This window comes from Pelophylax lessonae (genome assembly GCF_965119305.1).
Source record: "Pelophylax lessonae genome assembly, chromosome: 7".
NCBI classification, from domain to species: Eukaryota; Metazoa; Chordata; class Amphibia; order Anura; family Ranidae; genus Pelophylax; species Pelophylax lessonae.
Window position 1 is genome coordinate 59740455 of NC_138774.1, and position 20949 is coordinate 59761403.

At 43.9% G+C, this 20949-nt stretch overlaps 1 protein-coding gene across 4 annotated transcripts in view; it reads left to right on the top strand.

Moving 5' to 3' along the window:
* Positions 1-20949, top strand: part of PRRC2A (proline rich coiled-coil 2A) — a 184656-nt gene that overhangs the window by 29996 nt on the left and 133711 nt on the right. For all 4 annotated transcript variants that reach the window (XM_082264592.1, XM_082264593.1, XM_082264594.1 and 1 more), the window contains exons 2-5: positions 10675-10812; positions 12110-12287; positions 15286-15385; positions 15588-15660. In XM_082264592.1, the coding sequence (XP_082120718.1) occupies positions 10701-10812; positions 12110-12287; positions 15286-15385; positions 15588-15660 (463 nt within the window). In that variant the 5' untranslated portion in view covers positions 10675-10700. The remainder of the gene's footprint in view (positions 1-10674; positions 10813-12109; positions 12288-15285; positions 15386-15587; positions 15661-20949) is intronic.

Below are 20949 nucleotides of genomic sequence, written 5' to 3' on the forward strand. Positions count from 1 at the left end.
ACGTTGTGACTGACTGTTGATCACTTGGGGCTCATTCACATCAGCGGTCGCATTATACCGCAGCCTCTGCAACGTAAGCAGTGCTGATGCATAGTAATGATGCATCACGTGTTTTGTGTTTATTTTTTTTTTTTAACTTTATTGAGATATCACAAAAACTACGTTGGTGGATCCCAACACGCTGCGCTGCATACAAATCAGTATGCCCTACTTGATCGCTACATCTCCTCCTCCAAATGACATAGCATGGCATAGCAGCACTGGCACAACTGTAGACTGCATGGATCAAACTCTTCCACCTTGTCTCCAAAAGCATCTTTAGCAACATGGCTATGGAGAAGGACTGATAAGAGAAGGGGGCCAGGCTGTAACTGATTATATATATCTAAATCTGCTAGTACATCTAACACTCTCCTCCTCCCAGTCTAACAGTGCTGTTGCTTAAAGCGGAGTTCCAGCCATTTCACTCACCTGTCCAACGGTCCAGCGATGCGGCCACCCGAAGCCTCGATCCTCTCCCTCGGCACCGGTATCACTGTTGTGGGCACCCGGCTGTGACAGTTTGCGGCTTCACAGCCGGGTACCCACTACGCATGCGCGAGTCGCGCTGCGCGTCTTGATTGGCCGGCAATCTTCTGGGACCTCTGACATGTCCCAGAAGATTGCAGGGAGGGGGAGAGGAGAACTTCCGTTCAGGGCGCCGCGGCGCTCCGAGCGGAAGTGGGAGCGGGTACCTGTCAAAACTAGGTACCCGCTCCCCCCCCCCCCCCCCCAAAAAATGACTTGCCAAATGTGGCATGTCAGGGGGTTAGAATACCTATCCATTTTTGGGTGGAACTCCGCTTTAAAGGTGCCCCCTGTGCGTCTTCATGCATGGGGGAAATCGGTCCGTTCCCATCCGATTTCCCCCATAGAGATGCATGGGGACCTGACAGCTGTGTCCGCACATAGCGCGGAGACACAGCTGTCATCCTCCTGCTCAGCGGGGGATCCGCGGATCAATCCCCCGCTGAGAAAAACGGACTCTGTCTGACGGACAGAGTGTGTGAAAGGGGCCTAAAGGAATAACGCATCTAATGATTAGTAAGCTGCAATATATACAATTTTTGGTTGTGGGTTTAATACTGCTTTAGTGATACTCCAGCCTCTACCTTTCAGTAGATATTAAAGCTTTATTTTTTTTTTTTTAATTAAAATAATCATGTAATGGTATTGCAAAGAGCAGCCCCTATTCTCCCTCCCCCCCCCCCCCCGAGTCCCCCGCCGGCTATCCCGGCTCATCCTTTTCTGCTTTCAATGGGGGCATTTGTATGGGCTCACTCCCAAGCTGCCCTGTTTGCCTCTGTTGACATAGACAGTGCGTCTCGACACCGCCCCCTGCTCCCTCATCACAGGATTTGATTGACTGCGGCTCCCGCTGCTATTGATGTGCCCAGTGAGGAGGGGGAGAGGCACAAAGCTGGATTGGGATCGGCTCAGGTAAGTAAAAGGGGGATTAAAGGGGGGCATCCTGCAGCACAGGAGGTTTTTTTACCCTAACACCTCTGAGGGTCTCCTGCAGCGCGTCTGCAGCCTCTGAGGGTCTCCTGCAGCGCGTCTGCAGCCTCTTGAGGGTCTCCTGCAGCGCGTCTGCAGCCTCTTGAGGGTCTCCTGCAGCGCGTCTGCAGCCTCTTGAGGGTCTCCTGCAGCGCGTCTGCAGCCTCTTGAGGGTCTCCTGCAGCGCGTCTGCAGCCTCTTGAGGGTCTCCTGCAGCGCGTCCGCAGCCTCTGAGGGTCTCCTGCAGTAAAGTGTAAAAGAAAGAAAGTAAAATGGAAGTTTTCTTTTTGTGTGTTTGATCTTTCTCTGCATTTCCTGGAAATGCAGTGGTTTGGCTGTGAGCACCAAGGCTAATTATGGAGGAATACATAGCCGCGGGTTTGGAATTCACTATGATTATTATGTTTTTTCCTATTGATTGCATGTATGTTTCTCTTGTTAAAAGTTAACAAATATTCAGTCCTCTGTTGCTAAGCAACAGATCAGCGGCTTCCTAAAAGGATTGGACATGCGCTTTTAATGGTATACGGTAAACGAATACCACATTTTGCATACAGAACAACAAATTCCTTTTTTATTGTGTACTCTTGGCTGAAGAGAAAATTCTGTTCAATAAGTCAGGCATTAGAGGTGAACTCAGAAGACCTGATTGCCAAGGTCCAGGTTATTTGTTGGCTTAATGTTGCAGTCAATAGCTTGTTTGCACTCCTATATTTCTGCTCAAGTAGACAGTGCTGGCTCGCCTATTGATAAATCATTAAAATAAAACTAAATGTATCACTCTGGGTCCTTAATGATACCAAGATGCTGTTTTTCATATCGTAACACTTTTCGAATTAAACAAATTATTTATCAGTCTATGTTAATCGTTCAAAAGTGTAGTTTTTATGCATACTGTATATTAAAATGTATAGGGACTAGGGCCGAAACGACTAATCGATGAATCGATTATGAAAATATTTGTCAACTATTTTTCATAATTGATTAGTTGGTCAGCCGATTAGTTGGCCTGCATAGAGATTATTTCTTTACATTTTGTGAAATACAGTGCAGCACACATATAGATAGCTCAGTATACCGTCCACACATGTCAGTAAGTGCCTGAGAACTTATCAGTGTGAATGTGTGAGGAGCAATGTGTCATGGGACATGTAGTCCTGGGCAAGACATGAGTGGTTCTAAAGGCAGAAGCTTTTTTTTACCCTGCTATAGGGAAACTCTATATTATACTTTGCACTTGGCAGGGGACCCCAGAGTAGGGAGTCATAAGCGTCGGTGGGGGACCCCAGAAGAGGAGAATCAGGGCTACTCTGTGCAAAACCATTACACAGAGCAAATAAGTATAACATGATTGTCATTAACAAAATAAACTCACTTTAAAGATCAGCATCTGAACCCAGAGAAGGTGGAGGCTGATAGACTGGAGGTAATATAAGGCATTAAAACTACATTAAAATGAAACTTACCAGTATTGTGCATTTTATTTAAAATGATCATATACATGAAAGAAAAAAAAAAAAAAAAGTCTCCGCTTTTACTACTACTTTAATATAAAAGATTTATATCTCCCTCCCACCCTTCATATAGCTTCCTGTCTGACTCTTAGTTAAAATGCCCATATATCCTACTAGTGGGTGTATAAAATATAGATAGATAGATGGATAGATGTGATATAAGTAATATCTATTATTACTTTCACTGTTTCACAGAATAAATGAACCCCTTATAGTAGCGATTATTTGCTCTTCTAAGCCAACGGGGGGCGGGGGAGGCGTATCTTCCTCGTACACTCTAATCTGATTCCATTAAAAAAGAATGGTCGGACCCAGAGAGAAAACATTTGTTCCCTAAAGCTCGTCAAAGACTTTTTCCCTTTGAAGAAGACCTGGCGGCAGTAACAAGATACCGAGACCGGACGCTGCTTTTTCACAAGTATCCAGATTAATGGATTTGGCGTTCAAAGACATGGGTTCTTGATCTGTATGGATTAGAAGCATCAAGGGTCTATTAGGCCCCTGATATTAGCACAAAGTGTACCGGTCACTGGCCTTATTCCTACTGCATAGGGGGGCTTGTCAGCACCATTAATGAAATTAATTAAAAAGTGTGTGTGTGTGTGTGTGTGTGTGTGTATGTATATGTGTATATATAATATATATATATATATATATATATATATATATATATATATATATATATATATATATATAAAATATAATTATTTTTTTTTGTTATTTTGTATGTTTGTTGTTAATGTGGTATGCTCTCTGTAGGGGACCCTTTCACACCAGTGAAATGATTGGGTCCACCTGTCTGTTTTTCAGGCAGACCCAATCAGACCATCCATAGTTCTCTATGGCATGGCGGATGTCAGCAGACATGTGTTCGCTGGCATCTGATTCAATCCCGTCTGCTAAAAACAGACAGATGGGTATACGTAGGCCATTCATCCGGCTGATCGGATGACAGTCGGATGGAAACGTAGAGACGGTCCATTTCCATCCGACTGCCCCAAAGAAAACAGGGGGTGTGTCTGTTCCTGCTCTGCATAGCGGAGCAGACACAGACCTGACACCCGCCTGCTCAGCGGGGATCAGCGGAAATATTCCCCACTGAGCAGGTGGATCCGCTTGATGGAGCTCTATGGTCATAGCATAGACTTTATTTTATGACACTAGCATTGTAATAGCAATAAAATTCAGGTCACCGTACTTGTGTCTGTATATACTCTCCTCTTCATTGATGTTTTTCTCTTCTCCATTCCAGCGCTGTAGCCTCAGGAAGGTTCTTCCACACATGACACTTCCGTGAGTGTCAGATGACCATGTCCCCTGCTGTGCACTGTTTTCTTTCTCTGGCCCCCTATAACACTGCGCTGATGATGGGGGTCAAGGGCAGGCTCCTAGAGAGCCTGGTTCAGGGTTTGTGTGGGTTTTCTTCCACAGCCTTAAAAAATACAGGTAGGTTAATTGACAATTACCCAGAATGGCCCTGCAACATGTTTGTGTCTGACTCGGTTAGGGACCTTGTAAGCACATTTATCATTCAGATTTGAATAGACCATATGCACACCCTCTGTAATGAGCTATAAAAAAGGATAAAACGTAATGCAAAAGCTCCTATCCCATAGCAACCTATCAGCAATCATCATTTTTTAATTAACCTGCATGTCCCCTATTGGGACAGTGCTTATTTGCTGACTCAATCACTGGCCTGTTGATTCTGCTGAAGACTGCAGCAGATGGAATGTCTTCCCAGAGTTCCCAGCGCTAAACCTTTTATAGCGGCTTTAAAAAGTAACTTCTGTTTTTTTTTTTTTTTTTTTAAGTCCGGAGCTAAAAATGCTGTAGCTGCTAACTTTTTTTTAAAAATCAGGTACTTACCAGTGCCTGGGGTGCAGCGCCTTCTTCCCTCAGTGGGTTCTGCAAGTCACTGGTGCCACCATCTTGGACACAAGAGCTTGCACAGCGCTTTGTGAATGGTCCTTGCAACTTCCTGAGACACATCAGGGGGTCTTGGCGAGGATTGTGGATTTAATAGATCCAGACGCAAATGAAGCTGAATTTAAATACAAGTATTGAACTTTCTTATAAACGTCTGTACCTCCCTATGAGGCCATCCAGTACATTAGAATTCCAATAGGGAGACTCAGAAGGTGGGTGGGTGCATCTAAACTCAACTTTGAAGGGAAAATTAAGAATAAAAAGGGACATCTTGTTTCTAGGTGTTTGTACTTGCACTGATAAAATGACCTTGCCGTGTTGGCTAAGAGCATTGCCTTGACTATAGTTTCGGTTAATGTATGATGGTAATAAAATCTTCCATTGTGCCACGAGTACGTTCTCTAATTGGCCTGAGGAAGGTACTTAGTGCCTTGAAGGCTTGCTGTAGTTTAAAGGTATTACTCTGTTCCTTTTGTTATCTGACCTGCAAAATGACTTCTCTATATTTATTCCTTTTTTAGATTGGTCATAAATTTTGTGATGGAGGCAAACAACTGTCTAGATGTAATTGGGCCATTTCCAATCTTATAGAGGGTAGATGCCAGCATTCTGCAAGCAGGTCCTGTCTCTTCTTTGCATAGGAGTGAGTGAGGAAGGTGTAGTCCCCCCATGTACTGTATCAAAGGAGTCCTAGTCCCTATATGCCCACAAGGATGGGCAGTGATCTCTCTGCCTGTCATTGTCCGAAAGATTTCATTCTCTCTGTCCAATCATTGAACTTAAAGTTATTGTAAAGGCAGAAGTTTTTTTTTTTTATCTTTATGCATTCTATGCTTTCAGATAAATGCCTTCTGTGTGCAGCAGCCCCTGTCAGCCCCCCTAATACTTACCTCAACTGCCCGGGACTCCCCTCTTCATTGGCTGAGACAGCAGCATGGCACCATTGACACTTGCTGCTGTCAAAGTCAGTCAGCCAATTAGGAGAGAAAGGGGGCGGGGCTGGGCCGTGGCTCCATTTGAATGGACACATGGAGCTGCGGTTCAGCTCGGGTGCTCCCATAGCAATCTGCTTGCTGTGGGGGACTCAACAGGAAGGAGGGGCAAGGAGCACAGAAGAGGAGAATCTTGGCTGCTCTGTGCAAATCCACTGTACAGTGCAGGTAAGTATAACGTGTTTATTTGTAACTAAAGAAAAATGGACTTTAGTATCACTTTAGTCTTTTAGTATGGCTGAGTTATGTCCCATGATTCCTTGGAACTAGCATAGCTTCCAGCGGCTATGTAGGCAGTGATAGTGACAGAGAACTAGTGTGTTATTTAATCACCACATCAGTGTGCCTTACGTCATGATGTTACCTCTGTGATCTCTAAAGCTGCACAGGGAAGCACTAATGACATGACAACCAATGGGATTGATGCCTTCCTTGAATTTGGTTGGTGATGCAGGAGAGAAAGTAAGTTACACTGCACACATTTTAGAATTTACAATTCTCCTGTCCGCCTGCTGACCATGTGAGGTTGTCTGTGTGTGCTTTTAATAGGACCGTTTATAATAAAGTGGTTCTAAAGGCAGAAGAATTTTTATTCCTTTTGCATTCACTGCATTAAGGTAAAAAAAAACCTTCTATAAGCTGAGGAAAATAAGATATGGGAGGTAATCGGTCCTTTACATCACTGGTCGCAGAATATTTTTGATAATAAGTTGTCTTTTTTTTTGGGGGGGGGGGGGCGGGTTAGGGGGGAGGGAAGGGAGGGGGGAAGGATGGGGGTTAAAAAGAAAATAATAAAGGAATATAAGATAAGTAAAGTGTAAAAGAGTTGTTATAATAAATGTTAAATTGGCAATGTGTTTCATATTAAAATGTTAATGTATCTATTTTTGAATTCCTGAATAAAATTATATTTGAAAAAAAAAAAAACCTTCTACATGCAGCCCCCCAAAATAGTCAGATCTCAACCCAGCGATGTGCACGGGAGAAGCAGCGCTCTTAACTCCTCATTGGCTCAGACACTGCAGCGGCGCCCCTTGGCTCCTTCTGTTGTCAAGCAGGGGGTGGGGTCAAGCCACGCTCCTGTGTGTCTTATGGACAGACCAAGCTGGCTCAGGAGCACGCACGAGTGCCTCCAAAGCAAGAGGCTTGCTTTGGGGGCTCTCGGGAGCGAAGGGCTGGGAGGATCGGGACTGCCCTGTACAAAACCACTACATAGAGCAGGTAAGTATAACATGATGGTTATTTAAAAAAAAAAATGAGCATTTAGAAATGAATCACTTTACGGGCTTCCTCCCATACATGAGCTGGTTAGGTTTTGTTGCCTCTGAGCTGCTTGCAAGTCATTGTAAATGCAAAAGCAGATCACTGAGCAATTTTAAAGCAAATCAAAACCACTTAGAAGCACTTAAAACCATATTGCATTTGATTTGCTTCTGTGGTTGTAGACCATTGACAAGAGTGTTGAGGTAAATTGAATGTACATTTCGATTTTAGCACAACTTTGGTGCTGGAATAGATTAGTAGCTCTCTGATTATTGGTTTCTGCCCTTCTTAATATACCTGTTTGGCTATTTGTCAGAGGAAATGTGAAATAAAGACATTTTCACTTTGTACAGGCAGATCTGTAAAGGGTCTTGGACTCGACACCGATAATACGCAGGTTAAAGCGGTAGTATACCGCTTTTTTCCACTTTTAAGTACAGGTAAGCCTATAATAGGTAGGTACAATTAATATCTCCTAAACCTGTACGGTTTAGGAGATATTTGCACTGTATGCAGCCGCTCACGCGAGCAGCGCATGCGCTCTGAAGGTCCGGCGGACCTTCAGCTTTCCTTGCCGGGAGCTTGCTGGAAAATTACTCGTGGCTCCGGCCAATCACAGCGCCGGAGCCGCCGAACCCGGAAGAGACGCTGAGGGATCATGTCAGCTCCCACAGCGGTGTCCGGGGGTCCGTGTCGGGGCTTCGTTCTAAGGTAAGTAATTCATAATGAGCTAGTATGCGATGCATACTAGCTCATTATGCCTTTGTCTTGCAGTGTTTTTTTTTTTTTTTTAGGTTTACAACCGCTTTAAGTTACAGTATAGCTTGGAAGTGCTTGTTCTGTCGTTTTGCCTTGCAAATAATAAATTGCTTCCTACTATCCCTGTCTGTTCTGAAACCAATACAGCCGACAGAGACGCTTGGTCTCAAACAGGTATAAAAAATAAATAAAATGGTAATTATATTCTCCTAAAGTTTTTAAAGGAAAAAAATCCTCTTTCTTGCCCACATTGTTGTCCTTTCTCAGATCGAGGACATTATCAGCTCAGTTCTGGAAAGGGTTTTTCATATGATAACCATTAGATTGCTTCTCCAAAACCTCAAGTCTGCCCAAGAATGAGAATGGCAGATAATTGACTGAAGGTTCTTAGGGCCCCATAAAATTGAGGAGGCCTCCAGGTCCACTCTGCATGATTGAATCAGGCCGACAATGTGAGTTGTTGGGGACCAAAACACCGTCTTTAGACTTTTGGGCTCATACTACTCTGGTCTTCTTAGTCTCCTAGGCCAAGAAAGAAGCCACTAAATCTGCTCTCCAAGTGGCGTGTGTCATGGACAAGGAGGAAGATGGCGGATTATCCTTGCCCCTTTTCTTGAGTTTCTGGGTGGCACCCACAGACTACCACCCTGGATTGTTTTCCATTATTTTCTTACATTGCATCTTATATTTTATGTTATAAAGCTGGTCTATACTGTAGGGTTGCCTTGAGTACGAGATGTAATCTTTCATTTCCTGTCCTGATGGGCAGAGACTTTTTTTTTTATGTGGTATTGTGTAATTGCCTAAACGCATTAACAATAGGCTTATACTTTAGGCCTAAAGCATAATAGACAAAAGTTTAAGATGCAGGCTCTACCTGAATTTCGGAGAAGCATTCAGGCCAACTCTATTTAGTTTGGCAGCAGATGGGATGTTGCCCATACATGGTGCCGTATACTACAGTATATTAACCACTTCTGGACTGGAAGGATTTGCCCCTTAATAACCAGGCCATATTTTGCGATTCGGCACTTCGTTAGTTTAACGGACAATTGCGCGGTCGTGCAACGCAGTTCCTAAATAAAATTGATGTCCTTTTTTTTTTTTTTCCCCCCACACACACAGAGCTTTCTTTTGACGGTATTTGCTCACCTGTGCGATTTTTTTTTATTTTTAGCGCTATAAACAAAAAAATAGCGACAATTCTGAAAAAAAAAACAATATTTTTAACATTCTGCTATATAACATTCCCAAAAAAGAAATGAAAAATTCAAAACATTTTTAGACCAATTTTTGTTTTCTGCTACATATTTTTGGTAAAAAAAAAATCACAATACGCGTAAAGTTATGTCTACTAACTATGGGAAAGATTTATATAATTTGTTTTGTTTCTTTTTTGTTTGTTTTTTACTAGTAATGGCGGTGATCTGCGATTTTTTTTTTTTTTTTGTGTGTGCGGGACTGCTACATTGCAGTGGACAGATCGGACCCCTGACTGACATTTTGACACTGGGGGGGGGGGGGGGGGGACCAGTGACCTTACTACAGTAATCAGTGCTAAAAATATGCACTGTTACTGTAATAATGACACTGGCAGGGAAGGTGTTAACAGTGTGGGTGACCAAGGGGTTAAATGTGTACCTAGGGGCATTTCTAACGGGGGGCGTGGCTTGTGAAATTATCATAGAGACTTGTGATCCTATATAGAGGGATTACAGGGGCTTTGTGATCATTCCAGGGAGAAGGCGGTCAGCTGTGTTTACAGCAGCTGATCGTTCTTCTCTCTCAGCGGGGAACGATCACGGGTGTCAGGCGGCAATCGGAGCCGCCTGCCCCGTGCATCGGCTTCCCCGCTGACGAGCGGGGGCGGAAGCGCACGCTCGCCCCCTAGCTGCCTGCGCACGACTGACGTATACCTACGGCGGTTTGCGCAGGAGCGGCTGCCTGCCGCAGTACAACTGCGGTGGGCGGTCGTAAAGTGGTTAAAGCACCCCCAGCATCAGCTAGTGTTGGAAATTGTTTTAGCCAGCTTGGCCCAAACAAAATATTTAAAGTCAAAGCGAACCTGGAATTCTACTTTAGGTCTGATCCTTGTTGTCCGCCACTATGGTACAAGTCAATATTCAGCCTGTTGCTGCATGTTGTCAGATGGATTTTGCCTGTACATTTGACTGCCCTCCTATGCCAGTGGGTACATTGATTTGTATCTGAACTCTCTCTTTACTGCTTGGTAGGCGTCTCAAGAGTGAGAATATTCCTGGGTTATATTCCATACTGACATTGGTTAGCCACAATAAGGAGGGTGATGATTTAATCTACTAGCTAGGTGTATCTGGGCAACCATTTTGAAGAGAGTAGTGTCAAGACTGAATAAATGCTAGCTTTTCCAGGCAGATAGATCAGAAGGACTTGGTGACCAAAAACTAAATTTCTACTAGACATGGTAAAGACTACAATCATGGCAACGATATTTCAACTACGACTGAACAACTGAAGCTGCCACATCAAAGCAGTTTATGTACATAGCTTGCAATAGCGGCAGATTAGGGCTTATTTAATTGCAATTGGCTCCTTGGCATGGTAGAATCATTGTTTGTGATCTTCTAAAGTTTTTACATTTCCAGATTTACAATTTTTTCCCACTAAAGTTCCTTTTTTTTTCTTTTTATATGGTTTTCCAGTCCTTACTCAATGAGCTTCCCCCGCAATGTCAGAGCGGCCGGGGCAGACTGCAAAAGGGAAGGATGGCAAGAAGTACTCGTCCCTCAACCTGTTTGATACATACAAGGGAAAGTCCTTAGAGGTGCTGAAACCAGCAGGTAAGAGAATTGTTAGATGGTTTGTTTTCTTTTCTGTTCTGCTCCATGTGATGCCACAGGCTATGGAGTCGTGTGATATATAGCAATTAAAAAAAAAAAAGAGAAGTCCAAATCTGTGCAATAAAGTCCACTATCCAAAAATGAAATAAACAGTGCAAACGTGTAGCGCCTAAGCTCAACCTTTTGCAGATCTTGTCACTCAGACAACACCACAGTGATCCTCCACCTTATAGCCTATGGACAACATAGCTTACCTGAATGATATGACTTTCTAATGTAGGAGATGTCAGCATGCGTTTTATATTACAGGGATCCTCCGTGACACCAGAACACCTTCCACATACACAGGTCTTAACTAGGTATCCTCCAAGACTCCAAATAATTGTAAACATTTAGGGGCATCCCCTACTTTGCCCCCACAAAAAGGGAAGAATGGACTATCCCGGTACTCAAATAATTTACTCAGACATAATAAAATGTGATTTTTTTATTTATACAAACCTATTAAAAGGAACGCGTATCCGCATATGGGAATAAAAGCAACAATTATAATAACCTCTTCAAGTCGTATGTTGTTGGGCTAATCTAGGCCATTGCTGCTGGTGTTCCTACCCATGCGATCCAATTCAGTTGACCGCACTGCAACATTTACATCCCCTGCAGTTCACATGAAGGCACTGTGATTGTGATGCGATGCAGGAAACCAAGGATTTGCTGTGAATCCTGCACCACATCCGTGTGAATAAGGCCCCTTTCACACATACGGTCCGTTCAGTTCTTCAGTTCAGTCACGTCAAAGAGTATCAGTTTTCCATCCGTTTTTCGTCAGTTGTCGTCCGTTTTTCATCCGTTTTTCGTCAGTTATCTGTTTTTCATCCGTTGTCATCCGTTGTCATCCGTTTTTCATCCGATCCGTTTTTTTGACGGATGAAAAATAGGGCATTCATCCGTTCAAAAAAACGGACATTGACAGAAGCGGATGAAAATGGATGTTAACTGATGATCATCCGTTGTCATCCGTTTTTACATAGAGATACATTGATGTCCGTTTTTCATCCGTCAACGGATGGATGAAAAACTGACAAACGGACAGCATGTGTGAAAGGGGCCTAAAGGACTAAAAGCTGATGGGCTACGATGCACAGCTGCACCAGATTCTGAATGCTCCAGTTTCAGTAAATCAACCTCACTGTGTTTAGCTCAGATTTCTTTAACTTTTTTCTTTGGCCTATTACAGATTTCATTCGGTTTGTTTTTATTATTGAAATTTACATTTTACCCTTAATTTTCTTCTTAGTCGCCCCCCGCCATGGCCTGCAGAGTCTCGGTAAAGTTGCCATTGCCAGGCGTATGCCCCCCCCAGCAAACCTGCCGAGTCTGAAAGCAGAAAACAAAGGGAATGACCCAAATGTCTCACTAGTTCCCAAAGACGGATCAGGATGGGCAAGCAAGCAGGATACAACAGAGCCAAAGAGGTGAGAAGCTGCCGTGTTTTCTATTGTGGAGGATGAGGTTATATTATTCATGAGCAGGATTTTCTATTTCGTGATACTTTTTACTTAAGCAGGTGCATTGCATTTTTTTTTATTTTTACTCGAATATTAAAATGTATATAAAGTCGAGGAAAAAGAAGTAAAATATTGCAGCATACCACTCCTTAGATGCTGCGTTTGTTTTCAGTTTCTCAGCCTTTTCCTTTTTTGCTTTTTTTTTCTACTCTTAATCCTTCAAGTGTTATGGTGACAGCGCTAACTTAGTGTACTGTGTTTCTGGTGAGTCAGCGTTGTGACACAAGAACTGGAAGGGTGTTTGGGCTACAGAACATCTCCCTATCTGCTAATTTCTATAACATAGGGGAAGTTGTTTTGAACAGGGCTGATAACACTGCCTGAAATTTTAGCGCATCAGAGGCAGTGTGCACAGAAAGTTAGGAGCCCACTGGATTTCTGGCCAGATCAACGGGTATTCTGCCTCCTCTTAGCAAACTGATGTAACGGAATCCTATCAGTGGTATATGTAGCAGACCAAAAGAGTGAAAATAGGAGGTGGTTATTGTAATTGAACATAAATTACATTTTGAAAGGAAACTGCTCAGACAGAAGTGTGGGAGCTGTCATTGCTGACTCAGTCTTAATGGTAGGAGCTCTAAATCTTGGTGTGTCAATGAACAGATATGGAACCGGCTACATGTCAAGATATATTCAGTATACACATACCTGTTCCAAGGTGTTAACTCTGACAGTGGAATCAAGGATCAGAATGACAACTCTGAGGCTGGCATCTTTAAAACCCAAGTCAGCAGTTCCATATACCGTATTTCTATCCTGTTGTATTTAAATAATATTTGACCTCAACATTTCATATTCCTATTATGTGCCCGTTGTACCAAGTACTTGTATTTAAAAAAGTACCCTTTTTCTCTTTTTGTATTGCTTCCTTTGATTACAAATATCTGGTGTTCCTGCCGGTCTCCCTGCTTTCTTATTTTAAACTGACCAGCCTGCCTGTCCTCAAATGGGCAGATTTGTGCTGCCTGCGCAGTCATTCACTGGAAAGATCAGTGCACTGCTGTTTCTTCACCTCCTAGCTCACTGAGCCCCTTATGCAGCTGAAAACAACAATTATGTGGAAAAAAGACAAAAAATAACTATATATATATATATATATATATATATATATATATATATATATATATATATATATACACACTGCTAGGAAATATTCAAGGAACACTTTGCAAACACATCAGATCTGAATGAGGAAAAATCTCATGCTGGATAACTGTACTGATATGGACTGGGTAATGTGTTAGGAATGAAAGGATGCCACACTGTTTGGTGGAAAAAAAAAAGTTCATCCTACAGAGGGCAGAATACAAAGACACCCCGAAAATCAAAGTGAAAAAATGATGCAGCAGGCTAGTCCATTCTGCTGAAATTTCATTGCAGCAACCCAAAATGGTACTCAGTAGTTTGTATGGCCCCACGTGCTTGTATGCATGCCTGACAAAGTTTGGGCATGCTCTTAATGAAAGACGGATGGTGTCCTGGGGTATTTCCTCCCAGATCTGGACCAGGGCATCACTGAGCTCCTGAACAGACTGAGGTGCAACCTGGTGGCATCCAATGGACCAAAAGATAATGTCCCAGAGGTGTTCTTTTGGATTTAGGTCTGGCGAGCGTAGGGGCCATTCAATGGTATTCCTTCATCCTCCAGGAACTGGCTACATACTCTCGCCACATTAGTCCAGGCATTGTCGTGCACCAGGAGGAACCCAGGACTCACTGCACCAGCGTTGGGTCTGACAATGGGTCCAAGGATTACCTCCTGATACCTAATGGCAGTCAGGGGGCCATTGTCTAGCCTGTAGAGGTCTGTGCATCTGTCCATGGATATGCCTCCCCAGACCATCACTGACCCACCACCAAAAGCGGTCATTCTGAACAATGTTGCAGGCAACATAACATTCTCCACGGCTTCTCCAGACCCTTTCAGGTCTGTCGAATGTCCTTGGGGTGAACCTGCTCTCATCTGTGAAAAGCACAGGGCGCCAGTGGCAGACCTGCCAAATCTGCTGTTCAGTGGCAAATGCCAGTCAAGCTCCACAGGGCCAGGCAGTGAGCACAGGGCCCGCTAGAGGATGTTGGGCTCTCAGGCCACCCTCATGAAGTCTGTTTCTGATTATTTGGTCAGAAACATTCACACCAGTGGCCTGCTGGAGGTTATTTTGTAGGGCTCTGGCAGTGCTCATCCTGTTCCTCCTTGCAAAAATGGGCAGATACCGGTCCTGCTCATGGTTTAAGGACCTTCTACGGCCCTGTCCAGCTCTCCTAGAGTAACTGCCTGTCTGTCCCCTGGAATCTCCTCCATGCTCTTGAGACTGTGCTTAGAAACTCAGAAAACTTTCTGGCAATGGCACTTATTGATGTGCCATCCTGGAGGAGTTGACCTGCCTGTGCAAACTCTATAGGGTCCAGGTGTCAACTCATGCTACTGACACTGACCCTAGCCAAATGCAAAAATAGTAAAAAAAAAGTCAGAAAGATAAGTAGGAATAATGTCAGTGGCGTCAACCTGTAAAACCATTCCTGTTTTGGAGGTTATCTCATTGTTGCCCATCTAGTGCACCTGCTATTAATTTCATCAACACCAAAGCAGCTGAAACTGATTAACAACCCCTCTGCTAATTAACTGACCACATCAGTATCCCAGGAGTTAACTTAAATATATGCTATACTCTGATTTAAAAGTGTTCCTTTAATTTTTTTGAGCTGCGTGTGTGTGTGTGTGTGTGTGTGTGTGTGTGTGTGTGTGTGTGTGTGTGTGTGTGTAATATAGAGAGACAGACCCAATAAAATGTTTTTCATTTCAGTTGTAAACTGATTGGGTTGCTTTACAAAAAGTAAGAGTTCACCTCAACTTCAATTTACCTTTATTTTAATAATTTTTTCCCCAATTAATTTTCTCCTTCAGTACCGATGTCTCTCCAGCAGCGCAGCCGGAGTCGCAGCCACCGCAGGCTTCACAGACGTCTGCATCAAACCAGCCGAAGCGCCCCCCAGTTCCACAAGAGGTAATGTCATGTAGCTCTTTATGAATCTTTTTAGGAATAGCTTGTGGCCTTTATCTTCAAATCCAGGTACAGGTGGTCTACTGAATGTGGAGTTGACAATCTGTCTCACCTTATCCACATGGAAAATATTGCTTTTTTAATTGATGCATTGAAATCGCCTGAAAAAACGTTTTGCTTAATATTGTATTTCTTTTTTTTTCAGCCCCCCCAACCAGCCGCCGTCGTGGTAAAGACTTGGGCACAAGCCAGTACCACACATGTAGCACCAGGAGATGGTATGTAACTCCTAATGTGCTTGGTCACCTGTGCACCCACTAAAACATGTTAGCATCTGCTATTTTTTTAATTGGGCATTAAATTGTGCTTGTGTGCCGCAAAATTAATTAAAGTGTGTTTGTTTTTTCCTGAAGATTTACGCTTGATAAACCACTGCGCATATATCATGCGACAAAAAATTGCAGCAAACACCATTTTATTTTTCAGGGTCTCTGCTTTAAAAATATGTATAATGTTGGGGGCACTAAGTAATTTTTGAGCAAAAAATGTAGATTTTTACATGTATGAGAGATGTTCGAATTGGCCCGAAATGGAGATGGTTAAGTAGGTTCTCATATTGCATAGTTTTAAAACCTTAGATTCACCATAGATGGGAATACATAGATAAAATCATCCATAGATTTTTAAAAACTCTGTATAGAGTTTGTATTGTTACATTTTCAGAGTTCTTGCTGAGAACATGCAGTTGCTCACAAAAGTTACATTTCACTGCTCTTTTTTCTTTTTGAAGTGTCTGTAGGGATGAAAGTTGCCCGTCTCAGAAGTAAATTTCATTATCAGTTTGTGGCGTTACCCTTTGGTTTCGCCTCTTCTCTTTGGGACCTCACAAAAGTGTTAGCCCTGGTGCTAGCTTTGTTACCAACGTGGTATCGCGGTACTGGGCTACTTTGAGGACCTCCTTCTGCGAGTGGTGTCTCCTACTGCTCTGGTGGACAACCTGGAAATCACCATACGAACTCCGAGGGAGTTTGGCTGGATTCTGAATTTTTAGAAGTCTGCTCTGGTTTCGTCCACAAAGCTGGACTATCTGGGTCTGATTCTGGATTTGGCCTTGGTCAAAGTGCGCCTTTGGACAAACTCCAGAAACTGCAGGCTGTGATTCATCTCCTTCTGTCCAGCAGATAGTCATCCCTCCGGAACTTACATGCAAGTCCTGGGCCTGATCGTGTCTACTTTTTGAGGCGGTTCTGTTTGCACAGTACCATGCAAGATCCCTGGTAAGAGAGATTCTGGCCAAATGGGACACGACTCTTCAGTCTCTAAGGTAGTCGTTCCAGCCCTCTCCGCCATACACATTCCCAGGGTTGAAAACTGGCAGACGGATTACCTCAGTAGGCAGGCGTTGGACCAAGGGGAGTGGTGCCTTCATCCGAAGGTGTTTCATCAGCTGTGTCTACAGTGGGGCACCCCTGAGATGGATCTGTTGGTGTCTCGGCTCAAAGGTGCAGAGGTTTGTGGCTCGGTCACCGGATCCTCTGGCAGATGCCACAGACGCACTGGTGGCCCCGTGGGGGTCAGTATCATCTGATTTACACAATAAAAAAATAGGGATTGAAGACAATCACTTCAGAACTGGTTGCAAAAAATGGGCTCAACTCTGGTATACAACTGCAAAAAGAAACTTTATTGGTAGTGCAATCAAAGACAATAATGAAAACACATGCTAAAAATGTAGAAAATGATGGAGACCAGTGGACCTGCTGAGGCAGCAAGTCACACAAGCTCATACAAAAACACACACATCAATGGGCCCCATCCACCCATCCATCCACAGCCAATCACGCGCAGTTCCTGTAAGTGCAAAAAAGAAATATATATATTTCTAGTATCAAGACCGGATTTAGAGCTGGTAATGCTTGGATTGGTAGTGCAAAGTAATGCCAGTAGCTGGCATTAAATTATCAAATTATGCAAATTAGAGGCAGTGTCCTCATAAATATAAGGCATACATGGCATCATAGAGGGGAGTGTAGAGAAAATGTGGAAAGGCCATCTAGTGAACAGGCTCCAAAACAGTCCTCTATCCCTTCTATATAAGCATTGAGAGGTCCATAAAGTGCAAAAATGGAAAAAAAAAGGGAAGGGGGGAGGAGAGTGGGCTGAGATCAATGCAGACAGTTGAGTATTGCACCCAATGTTCAACGAATCAAGTTAATATATGCAGTCCACAGATTTAGGTGCAAATTTACGTGGGAGGGACCCTCAGACGTCTTCCTATGGATAGAGCAGGAATCCTTATGACATTGGTAAGTTGAACATGGGTAATCGTATCATGGCGCTAAAGTGACAGGCTGCTGATAAAGCAACTTTAATCAGTGGAAAAGAGTACACCAGGGTATTGTAGCTCAAAAAGGCTGGAAGAGGGGGCGGTGTGCTGGTCAATAACTTGAAATGTCCACACAGACAGTATACACTGTAAGCAGGGTCCTAACCGGACCCAAGTCTCTCTTACCAGCCCCTCGATATCTACACGATACTCCTGCAAATGCTGCTGCCGCACTTCCTCATTCCTCTGTAAATGTCCTATCTCGCTGTAGATGGCACTCTCCTATCGCGCCCTCACTCAAAGAGCGTACTGGGACCGCCGTCCCCTGATGCTGTGCATCACTTCCTGTTTTCGGCCCGGAAGTCAGCCCCGTGATGGTTTGCCGGTGTCCGCAGAGATGAACAGCTCAGGTGTGGCTAAAGTGGATGGATGGAAGGGGCCCAGCGTGTGACGTCAACGTGTTTCGCGTGCGTGACACACGCTTCGTCAGGACCATTCTGGCCAAATGGGACACGACTCTGCAGTCTCTAAGGTAGGCAGAATGGTTTGTTCCAGCCTTCTCCGCCATACACATTCCCGGGGTTGAAAACTGGCAGACAGATTACCTCAGTAGGCAGGCGTTGAACCAAGGGTAGTGGTGCCTTCATCCGGATGGGTTTCATCAGTTGTGTCTCCAGTGGGGCACCCCTGAGGTGGATCTGTTGGTGTCTTGGCTCAACAGAAAGGTGCAGAGGTTTGTGGCTCAGTCACAGGATCCTCTGGCAGATGCCACAGATGCACTGTTGGCCCCGTGGGGGTCAGTATCATCTGATTTACGCCTTCCCTCCTCTCAAGCTTCTGCCAAGACTTCTACGCAGGATTGAGGCAAAAGGGATTCTGGAAATCTTAGTGGCTCTGTACTGACCTTGCCCGGCTTGGTACACTGATTTGCTGCGGCTGGTCACCGACGTTTCTTGGAGGTTTCCTCTCAGGGAGGATCTGCTGTCCCAAAGACCAATCCTCCATCCTGCTTTACAGTCGCTGGCTTTGACGGCTTGGCTGTTGAATGCCAGGTGCTGAAGGATAAGAGGTTTATTTAAGTCAGTGATTCCTACGCTGTTAAAAGCTAAGAAATCTACTTCTAGGAAGATCTACCATTGTACGTGGTAGACGTACATTGCGTGGTGTGAGTCTCTTGAAGTTCATCCTCAGTGGCTCTGATCTTGACCTTCCTTCAATGGGGTGTTGAAGAGAAATTGGCCTTGAGTACCATCAAGGGCCAGGTGTCAGCTTTGGCGGTCTTCCACTGACCCTTGGCCACACACTCCCTGGTCCAGTGTGTCTGACATTTGGCTCCTGCAGTGCGGTGTCCGTTGCTGCTTTGGGACCTCAATTTGGTGCTTTCGGTCCTCCAGAAGCCTCCCTTTGAGAATCTTTGGGAGATTCCCTTGCTTATGTTATCTCAGAAGTTGTCTTTATTGTGGCTATTGCCTCTGTGCACAGGGTGTCGGAACTGGCAGCGTTATTCTGTCGTTCTCCTTACCTGGTGATTCACAGAGATAAGGTGGTTCTTCGCCCCTGTCCGTCGCTCCTCCCAAAGGTTGTCTCTGATTTTTCATTTGAATGAAGACGTGTTGCCTTCCCTGTGTCCCAGGCCTAAACATCCAAAGGAAATTGCCTTGCATGCCTTGGATGTGGCCCAGGCAATTGGCAGCTAAGGAATCTTAGAAAGTCAGATTCACTATTTGTACTCAGGGATGGGCTTCGGAAAGAGTTGTCTGCTTACTCTGCAACCATTTCCAGATGGATCAGACAGGCTTTTATTCAGGCCTATTCCATCAGGGGTCAGGTTCCTCCTTTTCCCTGTCAAGGCGCACTCTATTCGGGCGCTTAGTCCCTCCTGGGCCTTCCATCATTAGGCGTCAGTGACACAGGTTTGCAAGGCGGCCACCTGGTCGTCAGTGCACATTTTTACAAAGTTTATTAAAGTGGATGTGTTGGCATCTGTAGATGCTTCTTTTGGCCGCAAGGTTTCGCAGGCTGCTGTTTAGGGGACCTGGTCCTCTTTGAGGGTGTATTGTTTTATTCAGGTCAGCTCCTGTTGTTGTTTTTGGTTGAGCTCCTGTTGCCTGGTTGGCTACTGTTTAGCCATGGGAATTTTTTTACGGTTCCCACCTCTCATGTTTAACACTGCTTTGGGACATAGGGGGCAGTCTAACCCAATGGTTATGAAGATCAGGAGCTGTGTCCATCAATAAACATCAGAGAAATGGATTTTATGGCAAGTCAAAAATCCCATTTTTTTTTTTTTTTTTTTAATACCATTAAATCAATGGGTTTAGTTCCACTTTATGATTTACTGCTGTTTGGGGGCTGTGGGCTTCAGCAAAATTACAGCCTCCAGCAAGAAGCAAGTTGTTATGGGTAAAGTTACATTTTAAGGTTCAGAGGTTAAAGTGGAACTTTACCCATAACAACTTGCTTCTATCTGGTGGCTGCCATTTTACTGAGGCCCAGAGCCCCCAAACAGCAGTAAATCATAAAGTGGAACTAAACCCATTGACTTAACGGTTAAAAAAACAGTTTACATTCCTGGAATCCGGGATTGCTGGAATCCGGGATTGCTAACTCCCATTTGCTTTGTGCTCAATCAAACTGTCAAACCGTCAAATGGCTGGTGTCATAACTGATCACCTGTGCAGCGCCATGGCATTTGCGGTTTAAACAGAAGTAACGTCCTTGGCTGTAAAGGATAGGAGGGTTTAATTCTGCTTTAAGGATGTCAGCAGATCGGCCTCTACAAACTCCGCAGTGTCTAAAATGGAAGTGCAAATGAGCATGTGCAGAGCAAGGTGAAACGATGTATTACTGGATTTTAAATGTATGGACACCTATAAATGTTTTACATGGCGATACCTGCAAAATCGGCCAGTCTGAAGTGATCCAGCAAGACTTCATTTTCTGACAAAAGAGCCACTTTAATATTAATGTTTAAAAGTTTGTTTTACTTTGAATGAAAGACCAAACCTAGAGAGAGCCTGGCCTATAGTCAGTTGATCTCGAGTGCGGATAATGGTTCCCATCTTAAGGAGGTCATTGGATGGTTCGGATTTTGCTATTCTAAGGAATATGATTTTTTATTTTTTTTTTAAATGGTGATCTATAAAGTTAATTTGATTTGTGCAGCATTATAATTTCATTAGACTATAGAGTGTCCTACTCTAAGGGAGGCCATGACATGTTGCCTGTGTATGTATGTGTG